This window comes from Mastigoproctus giganteus, chromosome 10 (assembly GCF_048544385.1).
Source record: "Mastigoproctus giganteus isolate SK-2022 chromosome 10, ASM4854438v1, whole genome shotgun sequence".
Lineage (NCBI taxonomy): Eukaryota > Metazoa > Arthropoda > Arachnida > Uropygi > Thelyphonidae > Mastigoproctus > Mastigoproctus giganteus.
The window spans coordinates 105038963-105054788 of NC_143584.1; the positions used below are offsets into that span (position 1 = coordinate 105038963).

General features: G+C 35.0%; 1 protein-coding gene across 5 annotated transcripts in view; it reads right to left on the reverse strand.

Annotated features, from left to right (window-relative positions):
- Window positions 1–1305: 1305 nt before the first annotated feature.
- LOC150079201 (uncharacterized) overlaps window positions 1306–15826 on the reverse strand; it is a 369083-nt gene continuing 354562 nt past the window's right edge. For all 5 annotated transcript variants that reach the window (XM_090384113.1, XM_090384114.1, XM_090384109.1 and 2 more), the window contains 2 exons: window positions 6329–6423; window positions 1306–1968 (listed from right to left, as the gene is read on the reverse strand). In XM_090384113.1, coding sequence (XP_090240239.1) covers window positions 1894–1968; window positions 6329–6423 — 170 coding nt within the window. In that variant the 3' untranslated portion in view covers window positions 1306–1893. The remainder of the gene's footprint in view (window positions 1969–6328; window positions 6424–15826) is intronic.

Consider the following 15826-nt stretch of genomic DNA (forward strand, 5'->3'; position numbering starts at 1 on the left):
TGAATTTTCTCCTGTTGTATTGTTGATTGGTGGAAAGAACTGTGGTATTGTTGAATTGCCATATATACAAAATATACAGTTTTCTGAACACAAAAAAGATGTACAATACAGAACAATAGAAAAATCTGATATTGGCAAGCAGGGGGCTGACAACATGTAAGAGGCGTCTCCGTAGCCAGGTGGGAAGGAGCAGCAGTGCGTAGCACACGCTTCTTGATTAGACCGGGGTTCGAGCCCGTCACCACCAAATACGGAGGATGCGGAAAGGTCAGGGAATGACCACCGCATATCCAGGAGCAATATGGCCTTAGTTGCTAATGCTCCTAAAAACCAAATAACAAACAAACATGTAAGACTGCATGTTATAATTATGTTTAACCGTGACTTTAATTATAAATTTTTTTTCCATTTGTATAGATAATTCTTACCTGTATTATACAAATTAATAATGATGTATAATATAAAGTATAATAAGTAACAGTTACATATAATTTAACCCACAAAAATGTAATATAAATTTTTTTTTTTTTCTTTCACTTTAATAGCCAATATATGGTTTGATGATGGGTATTGGCAAGGTTCCCGAAACATCTGTATAGGAATTTAATTATTAACTGAATAAACTGTCTTAATATTCTTATGGTAGAAGAGTGAATTATCATTTTTCCATACAATTTGTATCTACTACTTCTGTTAATCACAGAAATTTGATTAATAAAAATTCAATTAATATGCAAAAAAAAAAAAAAATCAACTGCCCAAAATGTAATTAATGCACTGCATACATTACCTAATTTGTTTTTTTCCTTACTTTGTGACTCATTGTTTGTGGTAGTATTTAGATTTGAACATGCAGTGAATATAATAATTTTCCTGCATGCCAAACACTGGAAAAATTTGGTTACAGGCTATTCAAAAAAAAAAAAAAACAGTTTTTGGATATGCTAGAACAAACTAACATACATATGTCAGAAACTTCAAGATAGTTTACACTGCTTTATTATTATTATTTTTTTTGGTAGACTAAATCACCAATACTGCACTTTTTTTTTGTAACACCTATTTACAATGCACTCACTGATAATACACTTTACTCACATATTTTACAAATAATATTCTGAATTGAAAACTTCTAAACCTTTCAAAAGTGTCAAATAATTGCAGCAAAACAATATTTAGGCAAAATTAAAATCTTTCATTCCTCATAAAATAAAATAAAAATATATTTATTATTTAAAGATATATTTCTTAACAATGACGGCATATATTTCTAGTAAGAAATTCTTATTACTTAACTATGTACACCACAGAGTGAAATGCATGGATTTTTCTCTTTGCAAGATAATTAAATTTTTATGTTATACAGTATTTACCACTTGCACAAAAAGTAAGTGGTTATGTTGAATGAGTCATGAAGGCCAGGATATTTTCTAAACTTGCTGCTGCATCAGCAACAATAACAACAAATATAGTTTTTAAAATTATACCAGTCGTGCAGTTCTAAGTAAATAGGTTTCTCTAATTCTCCTTCCAAATAAGAGGCTTTAATGCTATGGAGAGATTTCCATCTATTTCAGTTTTCAAAGATGTGACGTCACTGTTAAAAGTATTTTATCAATATGTTTCAACATGCTGAACGTATCACATCTCTCTCAGAAATGAACATTGTCCAGTTTCATAAACACAAAATGTGATAGTCAAATGGAATAGCACAAGATGAATTAGTGTACCCAGAATCATCCAAAGAAAGGCACTCGTAAGTGTACACAGACCTGCTGCACATCCACATTGGTGTTCTCTAAGGAAGTGCTTCAACATATTGTAGTGATTAGCACTAGTTTTTCAAACTTCTCAATAAAGAAATCCATGTAAGCCAGCATTATCACATATGATTTACTTAGGTGCTACCATAACACCTTCCTCTTTATCATGATTTCGGAGATTCCTATCCTCAACATCAAGATTATCCTATAAAAAAGAAATATATACATAATTTAAATATATTTTTGTTAGTGTCTCTTGTACACTATTTAACTTACAAAAATAGTAATAGCTAATTCTAATTTTTTTTTTCTTTGTTTTGTTACACAGACACAACAGAATGAACACTGATTCAATTTGCATTACATGGTATCTGGACTTATTATTTAATGTAAATTAATTAATCTATTAATCATAAGGTGAAATTCTCAATGCAGGGAACTCACAATATTTTTGAGAATAGGCAAATATAAGACTGGAGCCCAGAAGCCACATGTTACAATTTGCTATTTAGGATAAAGTAAAAATGGGAACTAAAAAAAAAAACAATTACTGTATTATTACATCCTCAAAAATAGTAATGCACTACCTGCATGAGTAAGTATACTCTACATGTGTCAACTGCTTAATCATATCGAATCTCGTCAATGTGATACAATCTAAGAACACCAGTCACATAATGGGAATTGTTGCTTTATTTCAAATATTGGCATTATCAATATAAACGGGTGCAGAGAAGGGCGACCAGACTGGGGAAGGGAATAAAAGAGTTCTCTTAAGGCGTCAGTTCTACAAACTGCAGCGTTTTGAGACTTGGCACCTATGGGGAGATCTGACTGAGGAATATAAAGCTTTTTTGAATGGATTGAGTAAGCTGAATGTTAATGGCATTCTTCCACTTGCTGAGACACGAGGGGGCATAAATTCAAGTTGAGGAAGGATGGTTTCAGGATAGATGTGCGGAAGTTTGCCTTCAGCCAGTTGACTGCTGAGACAGGCATCCATCTATTGTTGTGGAAGTGGATGAATTGAAATTCAAGGAAGAACTAGACAAATTCTTGGAAGATACCAATGGGTAAACCGTGTAGGAAGGTTTTTTTTTTGGGCTGATGCTATATAAGTTTGCTTTCTTGCATCATTTGCCATTACTACTAAACATACTTTCAAAAAAAGTTTACCTATTGCAGGAAAAAAAACTTTTTCCCGATTATTTGACTACACAGATGTGAATTCTGTACTGATATCACGGATCATCCGCTGTTTTACATTTATTTTAAATTAAAAACCCCTCACTTAAGTTAATAAACCTCATATGGTGTATATATATATTTTTTTTTGGTTGATGCTGTATAAGCTTGCTTTCTTACATCATATGCTAATTGAAACTATTACATTAGGGTCACCCAGAAAGTTAATTCGTATACCCAGGTGTTTTTTTTTTTTTTTTGTTAGTTGTCGGTGCATCGGCTTCTGTGGCCATAATGCACCTCCCAAAGTTTTTGCATTTTACTCTGATCCAAGCCTGAGGCGGGATTCGAAACCGCAACCTTTGGGTTGCCAGGCAGACACTTTACCTACCTGGCTAGCCCGGTCGGCTATACCCAGGTGTGTTGAGTCTGTAAATTGTGTGTGTTCTCTGATCAATAAAACTCCAGTTTTACCTTGCTATCTACACCTGAGACTGACTAACTCAGCCACGAAGTGAAAAAAGCCCATAAAAGTTCCTTGTGTGATCGATGGGATTCGAACCCAGGGTGGGGAGGACGGTGATATACCACTGTGCTCCCTGCGCAGACTAAACTTGATATAATAAAGAAAATAAAACGGAGCATAAGCAGCAGTGTATTAATGGCAGAATATAACATTGGATTGCCAATATGTTTTTTTTTTTTTTTTATGTGCAGTTAATAAAACTGCCTCATTATGTCTGCATTAAATATATTAAAAATCAAACTTTCTAGATAACAGAACTGTATCTCTGAAGGTGCCATTATTCTGAAAGTCTACTGTATTATTTAAAACAACAGAAAATTTGTTAATTGACACTAACATAAAAAGAAACATATCTGAACCCAAAAATCTGTAAAATTTTTTTTTTTCAAACTCGTGTAAAACCTCAACTCAGTATACCTAATGAAGATATAAAATTACAAAATAATATTAAACTGAAGGTGTTCTTATTGTTCTTCAATCACATGCTAAGTTCAGATGTGAACTATGAATTAAATTCTTTCTCTCTCTCTCTGTACACAGACATTGCAAATTGAAATGGAGTAATTCCACATAAACCCAACATGACCTAAATCACATGATTTGTGCAGTGGTAATGAATCAATCAAAAAAGAAGAAAAAAAAAAGAAAGGGAATCTGATATGCAGCAGCAGCAGCATCAGTATATTATAATAAACCTCTACAATGGATGACACTATAACAGGATATAGCCATAAGCAAGTTAAATTTAGTAAGTTAAAGTTAAATTTAATGATAACATATCATCGCATAATGCGACAAATTTATCCACTTTATTCAATTTTATTTTTATTTAAATTTTTTACCTCATTTTATTTCACCCCACTTCGTATTCATTCCTTTTTGCTCTTTATCTCATTAATTTCTTGTGTATACCATAGATTCATTCATACACTTTAAACATATTACTATTTCTACTATGGTCTCAGAGTTTGTTTGCCTAAGCAGTCTCTGGTCCACAATAATAATTTAATTTCTTTCTTTTTTTACTCCTATCTAGTTCCCTTCACTGTTTATTTAAAGTCATAACTGACTTTAAATTCATGATTCATATATTCTCTGAACTGTGTTCAAGGGCCTATCTAAAGGAACAGGATTTGCAACCTGAACTGCGTGAGCCATCCCATTTTTTAAAAATTTCCTTTACTTTTTACTTTTCTATATCCTTATTTTTATTTCTTCTGAACCTTTAGTTTTATGAATGCACAGCGAGAAACTATATTCTTCTTATTTTAACCTTTTTTCTCCTCAGTTTAGCATAATTTTCTTGCTATTTTGTGTGTTATTTACTTTCTTTCCTAGTCTTGGCTGTACAAATTTAACTACACGCTTTCAATTCCCTCCCCCCCCTCATATTTGCCACTTGAGGTCTCTACTGCCTTTATCTTTTACATTCAAGGTATTTTTCTATTATTCTTTTTAGTTGCTGTTTGTTGTAGTCAGTTATATTACTACTTTCTGTGGTTTTTGCTTTTTATTTTTTGTTCCTCTGTTGAGTCAACCATACATACATGCTTACCACTTGTATCCTCTGCTTCTCAAGGGGTTTCCGAAAAGTAAGGTAACCCATTTTTTCCCCTTAATAATGGTGAAAGGGAATGAGATGAAATGCAGTGGACAGACAGACCCATTAATAACATTCAAAAAAGACCGCCAGTGCAGTGTTGCTGGAATCTGCTGTCACCTCACAGCAGATTCCATTTGCAAAATGGCAGCTACCGTGCGAATGTGGTCCAAAACAGGTGTTCGTGAAGTTTGCTTTTTGCAAGCAAAAGGGTCTTCACCAAGTGACATTCACCGTGAACTGGTTGCTGTGTATGGCGAAAAGGTGATGACAAAGAAGCAAGTGTATTTTTGGTGCAATGAATTTAAAGCGGGCCATGTTGATATTGAAGATGGACATCGGGCGGGCCTTCATAAAGCAAGACAGAAGACAACATTTCGCACATTAAGGGCATCGTTCTTGAAACAGAAAAGCAAGTGAAACTGCATGAAATTGCACAAATGGTGAACCTGAGAAAGTCGACTGTTCAAAATGTCCTTGGCTTTCGAAAGGTGTGCTGCCGCTGGGTGCCCCAACAATTGTCAGAGGAGGACAAAGCAAAACGCATGAGGATGTGTCTGGAGAACCTGTTGCAATACATCGATGAAAGAGAGGATTTTTTCGCTCGCATAGTCACAGCAGACGAAACGTGGGTTCATCACTTTACCCTGGAGAGCAAACATGACCTGGAAACATCCACAATCTCCTGTGCACAAAAAATTCAAAACTGTTCCCAATGTCTGAAAAGTCATGGCCACAGTGTTCTGGAATCGCCAAGGCGTTCTGTTGGTGGATTTCTTGCCAAAGGGAGGAACAATCAATGCACCACTTTACCGTGCAACGTTGGAAAAACAGAAAGCCAACATTCAACGCAAATGACCAGGACTCCTGACAATTGGCATGATTTTGTTGCATGACAATTTGTTGCTTTCTAACTGTATAACAATTGTATCACAAGTTGCTTTCTAATAGTATAACAAGCCACCTGAGAATCTGCATATAGTCTAATCATTTGTTAATACAGATCATGTGAATTATTACAAGGTCTGGAAAATTATAGAAGAATAAAAATTTATATAAAATAGTAACTTTAAACACTAATTAAGTAGTTTTTAAACAGATGATATTCCGTCAGGAAACTGCATATTGTTTGCAAAACTCAAAACTTTCTTCGGGAACTGTATTTCAACTATATTCCAAAATACTGCAAATTCAAAGAGTAAACATAGTGGGCATATATCCATATCTATATGATATGCACAAACAAAAATGTACCTGATCATCAAAATCTGCATCCTGGAAAGCTTTACCATGTCCTCCTTGTCCTGCCATTAATTGTTCATCATCTCCTTGATCTTCATCATCATCACCTTGATAAGAGTTAGAAGTAAGAAAATTATATCTCTTTAAACATTGCTTTGATTGCCTAGATTTCATTATTATTTATATAAATGTATTACAATAATGTATACAACTTGAAATATTTATTTTGACCAAACTAACATGAATAGCACAAAACAGTTTATTACAGGACATAAATTAACAGTTTGATTTCTTGCTTAATGCGGCTTTCTCTGGTTATCATTCATATGTCCAGACTATACATTAATTCCTACCACATTCTGTTCAATTAATATATACCAGGCTATGGTGTTTACAATCCCATCACAAAGGTATTGAAGGGTGCCTCTGTGGCCCACACTTCTTGATTAGACCGAGGTTCGAGCCCGTGACCACCAAATACGGAGGATGCGAAAAGGTTAGGGAATGACCACTGCATATATCCAGAGCAATGTGGCCTTAGTTGCTAATGCTCCTAAAAACCAAATAACAACAACAAAGGTATTGAAGATTCACTTGCATGGGTGGTATGTACATTTTTGAAAGCTTGCCAAAGCAAACATCTACTGATGTCAGTTTTGGTAATATAAGTGCCCAATTACATTGCCATCCTAACCTATATGGATTTTCTTGATGGTTACCAATAATCTGAACAAAACCAACACCATGTTAACTGTTAATGGTGCATAAGTTTTCAAAGCTCAACTATGGCTTTATTCAATGATGTTGAATTAAGCTATTCAACACACAACTTGGCAATGTTAGTAAATAATGATATTTTGAAATAAATGTAGCATCATGTATGGATTTAAACTATTACTAAAAAAAAAAAAAAAAAAAAAAAAAAAACTGAAAATTAATATTACAGTAGAGCTTTAGTTATCTGGATAATCGAACATAAGGTAAAATTAATTAAATTCTGTTTTAATGTACTAGGTAAAAGTAAATGACTTTAAATAGAATGAAAAAAATGAATTTATTTAATTAAAAATAATAACTTATACATAAAAATTGGCACATTTACATATATATGTATATTCAGATAGGTATTTTACTGCAAATTTTATGTGAAAAAAAAATTTAAGTAATTTTTTAAAATAATGTTCAATCGTTTTCTGTTTAGTGGTTTTTTTTTTTTTTTTTTTTTTTTTTTTGCTGCGAAATCTCAAGTTCCTTAATAATATCAATTGGATTATATCGCATTCTTCCTGGTTTTCTGCCCATTTCAGTGGGTTCTTTTCACTGACACTTTACTGTAAAAAAACTGAAAAAAATAATAAATTGCACAGTTTCAGGCCTGTATTATTCTTATTGAATCTGGAGCTAAATTAAACATAATATGAAATGAAGAGAACAAAATATGTCATGGAAAATTAGGTCCCCAGAAGAGAATGACTAAACTATCACTCATGGTTTCCAAAAAAAACCATTAGTCCTAATCCAACATTTCACCAGATATACGACGTGAAAAAACAGACAGAAATACTCATGTAGAGTAATAAACATTTGTCTCAAACATGTCCCATTAAGAGGGGAACAGGTATACTGTGTGTTATCAGACACTCAGTCTAAAACACTGATGGATCCAATAACTTTCTATTACAGAAGATTTAGGAGAAGTCCAGTTGGCCTTGCCTCCCTAAAATCCACTCATGCACACCTTCTCGCTGGTAAGCCCTGTTATGTCACTTAGGTGGCAACAAACATGTAGAGTGGTTCTCTTCAAGATGCCTGGTCAGCGTGAAGAGGAAAAGACCAAACTCTCCAGCATGACAAAACAAATGGCCATCAGTCCCCAGCGGCTTTCACTCCCCCTCTTACAGCAGCAAGAGGATTAGATTGTAAGCAGAGGGTGCTAAGAATCTCTGGGTACGACCAGACTGCCATGCCATGCCATGAAACTGAACTTGGACTGTTACAACGAAAGATCGTTCATCGGTGAAGAAAGGATATTAGAACTGGAAAAGGAATTAGAAAATGTGAATTGGAATATCAACGGTTTGGCTGAAACAAGAAGAAGAAATGAATCACTTATGACCTTATCAGGTGGAAATCTGCTGGTACACCAATGGAAACAGTGAAAGGAGTGAAGGTGGAATAGGCTTTCTGGTCCATAAAGATATAAAAAACAACATTTTGGATTTCAAAAGTACATCACCAAGGGTGTCAAGACTACTACTCAGGATTTCTAAGAGGTACAAGCTAAAGGTTATAATGATTTATGCACCAACATCAAGCCATGATGATGAAGAGATTGAAGAAATGTACACCGAAATTGAGAGTCTTCTAGATGAGCAGAAAACACACTACACTATCATTATGGGGGATTTCAATGCTAAGGTTGGAAAGAGACAAAACAACACAGAAAGGGGAACTATAGGAAATTTTGAAAGCGATGAAAGACTTGTGAAATTTGCAGAATCTCGACGATTGTCAGTAATGAACACTTTTTTCAAGTAAAGGGCAAACAGAAAGTGGACATGGAAGAGCCCAAATGGATTAACAACTAATTAAATCGACTTCATCCTCACTAACAGAAGATATATAGTGAATGATGTTACCATCCTGAACAAGGTAAATGTTGGAAGTGATCACAGAATGTAAATGCACACTTGATACAGATGTAAGAAAAGAAAGGAAAAAACTGACTCGAGTAAATAATATGAAGGTCTTTGAGATAACAGAAGAGAAGAAAAAGCAGTATGTACTGGGACTTAACAAGTTTGAGCTTCTGCAGACGGAATATTATAATTTTCTGAAAGTGATAAAGCCTAAGAAACCTATAAGTTTCTTAGGCTTTATCACTTAAAAAGAAATCTAAAGAAGAAAAAATTAGTCAAGAAACACTTGTCATGATGAGCTGAAGACGACAAATGAAGAGCAAAATAAACACTGACAAGGAGAAAATTGAGTATAATGAGTTATGCAAAGCCATTAGAAAGAGACTAAGAGAGGACATAAGAAGATTTAACACAAGAAAAGTAGAACAAGCATTAAGGGAAAACAAAGGACTTAAATCAGCAGCCATGAGCAGTAATACAGAAAGACAAATGATACTGAAACTGAAAAATACCGATGGTGTACTTATAAATAGCAGAGAAGGCATAATTCAAATAGCAGAAGACTACTATAGAGAATTATACAAGGAGCAAGAGAATGATGCCAGCAGTGGGGAAGATGGATCGCAAATTAGTAACACATACGACATACCTTCCTGATGAGGTACAATATGCGTTGGGGAAGATGAAGTTACTGTAGATTGTTAAAATTGGGAGGAAGAGACATAACACAAAAAAAAAAAAAAAAAAAAGGCGCCACAGTAGCCATGTGGGCAGGAGCAGTAGTGCGTAGCACATGCTTCTTGATTTAGACCAGGCTTCGAGCCCGTTACCACCAAATACAGAGGATGTGGAAGGTCACGGAATGACCACTGCATATCCCCAGCCCAGATAAAGGGGTGAGGGTTGGCGCCAGGAAGGGCATCCGGCCGTAAAAATTGCATGCCAAAACAATAAAAACACTGATCCTACTGTATATATAATGGAAAAAAGCAATGACAAAAAAAAAAAAAAAAAGACATGACACAAAAACTGTCAAAACTCTTCACAAAATGCATTAGAAAAGGTGTGACGCCTAAGGAGTGCAATAATGCAATCATAGGTTTGCTGCATAAGACAGGAGATAAATTAGAAATTATAGACCAATTAGCTTGTTATCCCACATCTACAAGTTGTTCACAAGGGTCATTACTAACGGATTGGAAAGAACACTTGATGAGAATCAACCGAAAGAGAAAGCTGGCTTTAGGACAGGATTCTCAACTATTCTCACCTCCATGTAATATCACAGCTAATGAAGAAAGCAAATGAATATATAACACCATTATGCCTAGCACTTGTGGATTATGAAAAGGCATTTTGGCTCCATACAGCATAAGGCAATGTTTCAGGCACTGGAAAGACAAGGAATAGATACCCCATATATTATGATTTTGAAGAAAATATATGAGAACGCTACCTACTTTATTAGACTAGACAAAGACAGTAGCAAATTTAAAATCGAGAAAGGAATTCAACAAGGAGACAATATCTCCATAGTTGTTTACTGCTGCCCTTGAGTAAGCTTTCAGATTAGACTGGTTGCAGAAAAGAGTCAATGCGAATGGAGAGTACCTAAACCATTTATGATTTGCAGATGATATTGTGGTCATAAGCCACGATCCCAAATAATTATAGGAAAATATTAATCACTTATGCACAGTTAGTAAGGATTTTGGACTAAAGATGAATATAGCTAAAACAAAGGTAATGATGAACAAGTATGCCACAGAAAGGGACACAATGATTGAAGGAGCAGTACTTATCTGAGACAAGTTATTAATGATTAACTTGTCCCTTGACATAATGATTGAAGGAGCAGTAATTGAAAAGGTGGAATCATATACTTATCTGGGACAAGTTATTAGCTGTAATAATGATAAATGGCTGGAAGTCAAGAGAAGAATAAATTTTGGATGGATAGCATTCAGGAAATATAGTCACATACTGAAGAGCAATATCCCAGTTTGTCTGACATGTAAAATAATGAACTAATATATACTCCCCACCATGACTTATGGAAGTGAAACTTGGGCACTCACCAAAAGAATGGAAGAGAAGCTGAGAACTACACAGTGAAGGATGGAACGAATTATATTAGGAATCAGACTGTTAGAAAAGAAGAGAAACACATGGATTAGGCAGAAAACTCAAGCAAAGGACATTCTTATCAAAAGTAAAGAACTAAAATGGTCTTGGGCAGGACACATAGCTCGAAGACTGCACAGAACTGCTGGCCATTGCACAGAAGAGAAGGAACTGGAGAGGCCGTCATCCTGCAGTGGATTGAAAATGGCTGATGATAATGACTACCATTAATAAAAAAAAAAAAAAAAAACCCACTCTTAAAATTATTCATTTAAAATTATTATTATTTTTTTTTTATCCTCTCATTTTCCCATTGTTATATGGGATCAGCTTTTTTTTTTTTTATTGTTTTGGCATGCAATTTTTATGGCTGGATGCCTTTCCTGACGCTAACCCTCACCCTTTATCCGGGCTGGGGATATGCAGTGGTCATTCCCTGACCTTCTGCATCCCCTGTATTTGGTGGTCACGAGCTCAAACCCCAGTATAATCAAGAAGTGTGTGCTATGCACTACTGCTCCAGCCTACTAGGCTACGGAGGCGCTACCATTATTAAAAAATAAAGAAGAAGAAGAAGAAGAAGAAGAAGCCTTTCAAATTATTCTGGATAACTGACTTCCGGATAACCGACGTTCTACTGTATTACCACTCCCACAAGATAACCATCCAATTCTGCTTTGAACTGAGCAGTTCAAACTTTCTGTTGCTTATATGTCAACTTCATGAAGTCCAGTCTTCTGTTATTCCAAAATTTTATATTTGTGACTCTTTATTCTCGTCTCACATATGAGGGAGAAAAAACCTTTCTTATTCATTTCACTCAACTCTTTCAATGAATCAGTGAATCAGATTGGTCCACTTGATATTAATGGTTTGACTGTAGATGATCACTCTCAGATAGCTGCCAAACTAAATGAGTATTTTGCATCTACATTCACACATGAGGAGGGGGAAGGCCAGAAATTTATCAAATTCTAACAGGGAGTTAAATGATTTTGTAATAACAGAGAGCCAAGGTGAGGAGAAATTGAAGTTAAACATATGAAAGGCACCTAGGGTGGATGGGATCTATCCAGTTATATTAAAGGAGGCGGCAAAGGAAGTAAGCAAACCCTTAGCCATAATTATGAGAGCATCCTTCGATTCAGTGGAAGTCCCCACGGACTGGAGATGTGCAAATATATTCCTAATTCACAAAGGGTGACACAGTAATTACAGACCTGTTAGTTTAACTTCTGTTCCAAGGAGAATAATGGAGTCACTGGTTAAAGAAGCATTGCAAGAAGACTGCAATAATAATTTAGACACAGCATGGGTTTGTTAAGGTAAGTCTTGTCTGACCAATTTGATTGGATACTATGATGTGGTCACAAAGGAACTGGATGCAAAAATAATTTTGATATCATATACTTGGATTTCAGGAAAGCTTTTGATACTGTTGCATATGGAAGATTACTGTACAAATTGGAGCAGTATGGCATTAAGGGCAGGTTGCTACAATGGATAAAAGGATGGCTGAGTCAAAGAAAACAGAGTTGTTATCAATGGACACTGCTCTTCATGGACTAATGTTATTAGTGGAGTCCCCCAGGGTTTGGTGTTGGGCCCATTGTTGTTTTAAGTATTTATCAATGATATTAATGAAGGTACAGTAATACCCCGAAGTTACGCGATAGGTGGGTCCGACGAAAATCGCTTAAGTCGAATTCGCGTAAGTCGGAGTACAACTTTGCATATAAATACATATAAATTTTGTTTAATTGGGACCAAGGACTAACAAAATCACTAGTTTAAAAGAAAAATATTTAATAAAATTGCAGTTATTTATACATATTAATACAAAATATGTATTAAAAAAATAAATGAGTTACGTAAAAAAGTTATTTCGATGGCTTCATAAAATCTAACAAATTCTTCTGACGACAGCGCCTTTTTTTCACGCAGAATTTCTTCGTAGCAGGTTAATTTTTTTATTCCTTGCTTTGTAGCTATAACGCGTTCTTCGTTGGAGTCTTGTGTTCTAAAATTTTTCAGCCCTTTTCAACTGAGCTGAGACCTTCTGTCAAACTTGCAATTGTCATGTGCTTTTCTGGTGGACCTGGGTCTGAAGTGTCGGATACTTCAGTGACGTTTTGCTCACGCATCTCTATGAGCTCATTCATTGTCAGCTCCTCACTATGTGAATCCAACAGCTCGTTGACACATTGACTTCCAAATCTAATTGCCTGACAAGATTAACAACTTCTTCTATCACATGAGCGACATGATCAGTTTCTGGCGTTGTTTTCGTCTCGTTTTTGAAAAAAAAATGAACAAAGTTTCTTCCAGAGACCATTCAATGTTTTTTTTTGTGAATTTCATCCCAAGATTCTTCAATGATTCTTACAGCATCTAAAACATTGAATTGTTTCCAAACGTCTTTAACAGATATCTCACTATTTTGTCTCATAGCTTCATTCAGATGTGCAAACGAACGCCTCGTGTAGTAGGCCTTGAATGTTTTGATGACTCCCTGGTCCATCGGTTGAAGCAAGCTGGTTGTGTTTGGAGGCAAAAACACAACTTTCACACATGGGTCGAAATTATTAGGGGTGTCTCCAGACCTGAATGAAATTTTCCAAATACAGTCTAATCATATATTTGTATAGGAGGGCAATGTTTTCTCTATTAGCAAGGGACCTTCCTAGTCACCTGTTTACAGGTGACTAGGAAGTGCTTATACTTTTCCATGCAGGTGCTTATACAGTAATTTTCCATGCATTTACACTGCATGGAAAATTTCATGAAAGACTGGATCGTAACACCTAAGACTTTTTTGTCTTGAACCATTATTATGTCTTCTTCCTATAGCTTATATATGGGACTCCAGGATTTCTGTTTCCCAAATGCACAACCTTATACTTAGAAGCATTAAACTTTAGTTTCCATTTTGTGGACCATATATGCAACTGATCCAAGCCTTTTTGAAACAACATGGCCTGACTCAAATTGTTAATTACTCTTCCCACCTTCAATTCATCAGTAAACTCTGTCAGCTTCCCTTGGATATCCTTGTCAATATCATTTATGAAAATTAAAAAGAGGAGGAGACCCAACAATTCCTGAGGGGGGCCCCACTTGTTACACTCATCTCTCAATCTATGATGGGAGACCAGTGTAACCAATTTGTTTATATAGCAACGTGTCATGAGGGATCATATCAAAAGCTTTACTAAAGTATAGGCATATAACATCAAAATTGTTTCCTATATTCAACTATTGAATGACTTGTTCATAGTAATTACCAGCTTGGTAAGTGCCTCCCTTTCATGAATCAATGTAGGGATCTACTCAGGATACCATTCTTGTTAAGATTATCCTGAATTGCTTCCTTAACTATGTCACTAAACTACAGTTAACCAAGTTGTCTTTAGCATAACTTTTGTGGGTCAGGGAACAGCACTTCTCCTGTCAAAGGGAATCTTCCCAAGTTCTAATAATACTTTCATTAACATTTCCAACAGGTTTTTTTTTGTGGGGGGGGGAAAAGGATGAAAGAGATGTCAGCTAGACAGTGGGTTGTAAAAAGTCTAATTTTATAATTGTTTTATTCAAAGCATTAGACAATTTTAAATTATCCCAATAGTTATTGTAAAAATGAAATCTATCCCCAATGAGCCTTTTCCTAAAATGAATAATTAAAAAAACAAAATAAACAAAAAAAAAAAAAAAAAAGTTTATATGCTGTCACAACCACTTAGGTCACAGGAATTTACAACTGGTCATTTTAATAACATTGTAACAATATTTAGTAATGATATTTTAACAACAATATATGTGAACCACGTTCATCTGAAATGCACTACTGTGCTTGTTGACCACTCAACTATATCAGGCCTAGATGATGCTGATGAAGAGGAATGGGCAAACAGAGAAGTCATGAAAATTTTGATAGAAAAAGGTTTGGGAAAGGCAGATTTTTCATGCTGATGTCACTTTTAATGATGAAGAGTTCTGCAGATAACAATTAGATTTTCCAAGTCTATGTGATGCACTAGCAACTAAAGTATGGATAGTAAGTGAAGAAGAGGAGGAAGAAATTGAAAGTTAAAGAGGTACAGCCTAAAATCTGGCAGTCTTGGGACCTGGAGAGAGTCAGTTTTTGGACAATAAATCTAATCAATAATTAAATGAAAAAATTCAGTGAAAGAGTAGCAGCACAGCAGTCTTCTTTTTATTAATTTTTCTATATGATTAACTTATTTTTATTAACTATATTATTTTATTCTTATTATTCTTTTAATTCTTAGGCCACTGGTCAAAATCTGTAAACGAGAAACTTGGCACCATCAAATTATTCAAATGATCACCTACAAAATTGCTTTGATGATATTGGAAAAAAAATTACATAATAATGAGGGAAATGCATATAGACACAAAATACTGCACACAGAATAAAACAGTTATCTGTTTTATTAACAGCTCAATGTGACACTGCTGCCCCTTCTAACCGACAAAGAATACTTTGCTGTATTGAAAGTTAGCTCCACTATCAGTTAGTGCTAGGACCACCTACTCAACAACATTCTCTTGTCAGTTCATCTATTATCAAGGTATGTGGCCATTTACTGTTAATCACTTTACTTATATGTAATGCTTTTAAACTGCAGATAAACAAAGTGAAATGCAAGAAATGTGTCGGCATAGGGAAACTTAAAATTTGACCATCAGCCGAAGGGTAATAACTTGAATAAATTTTTAATGGCAA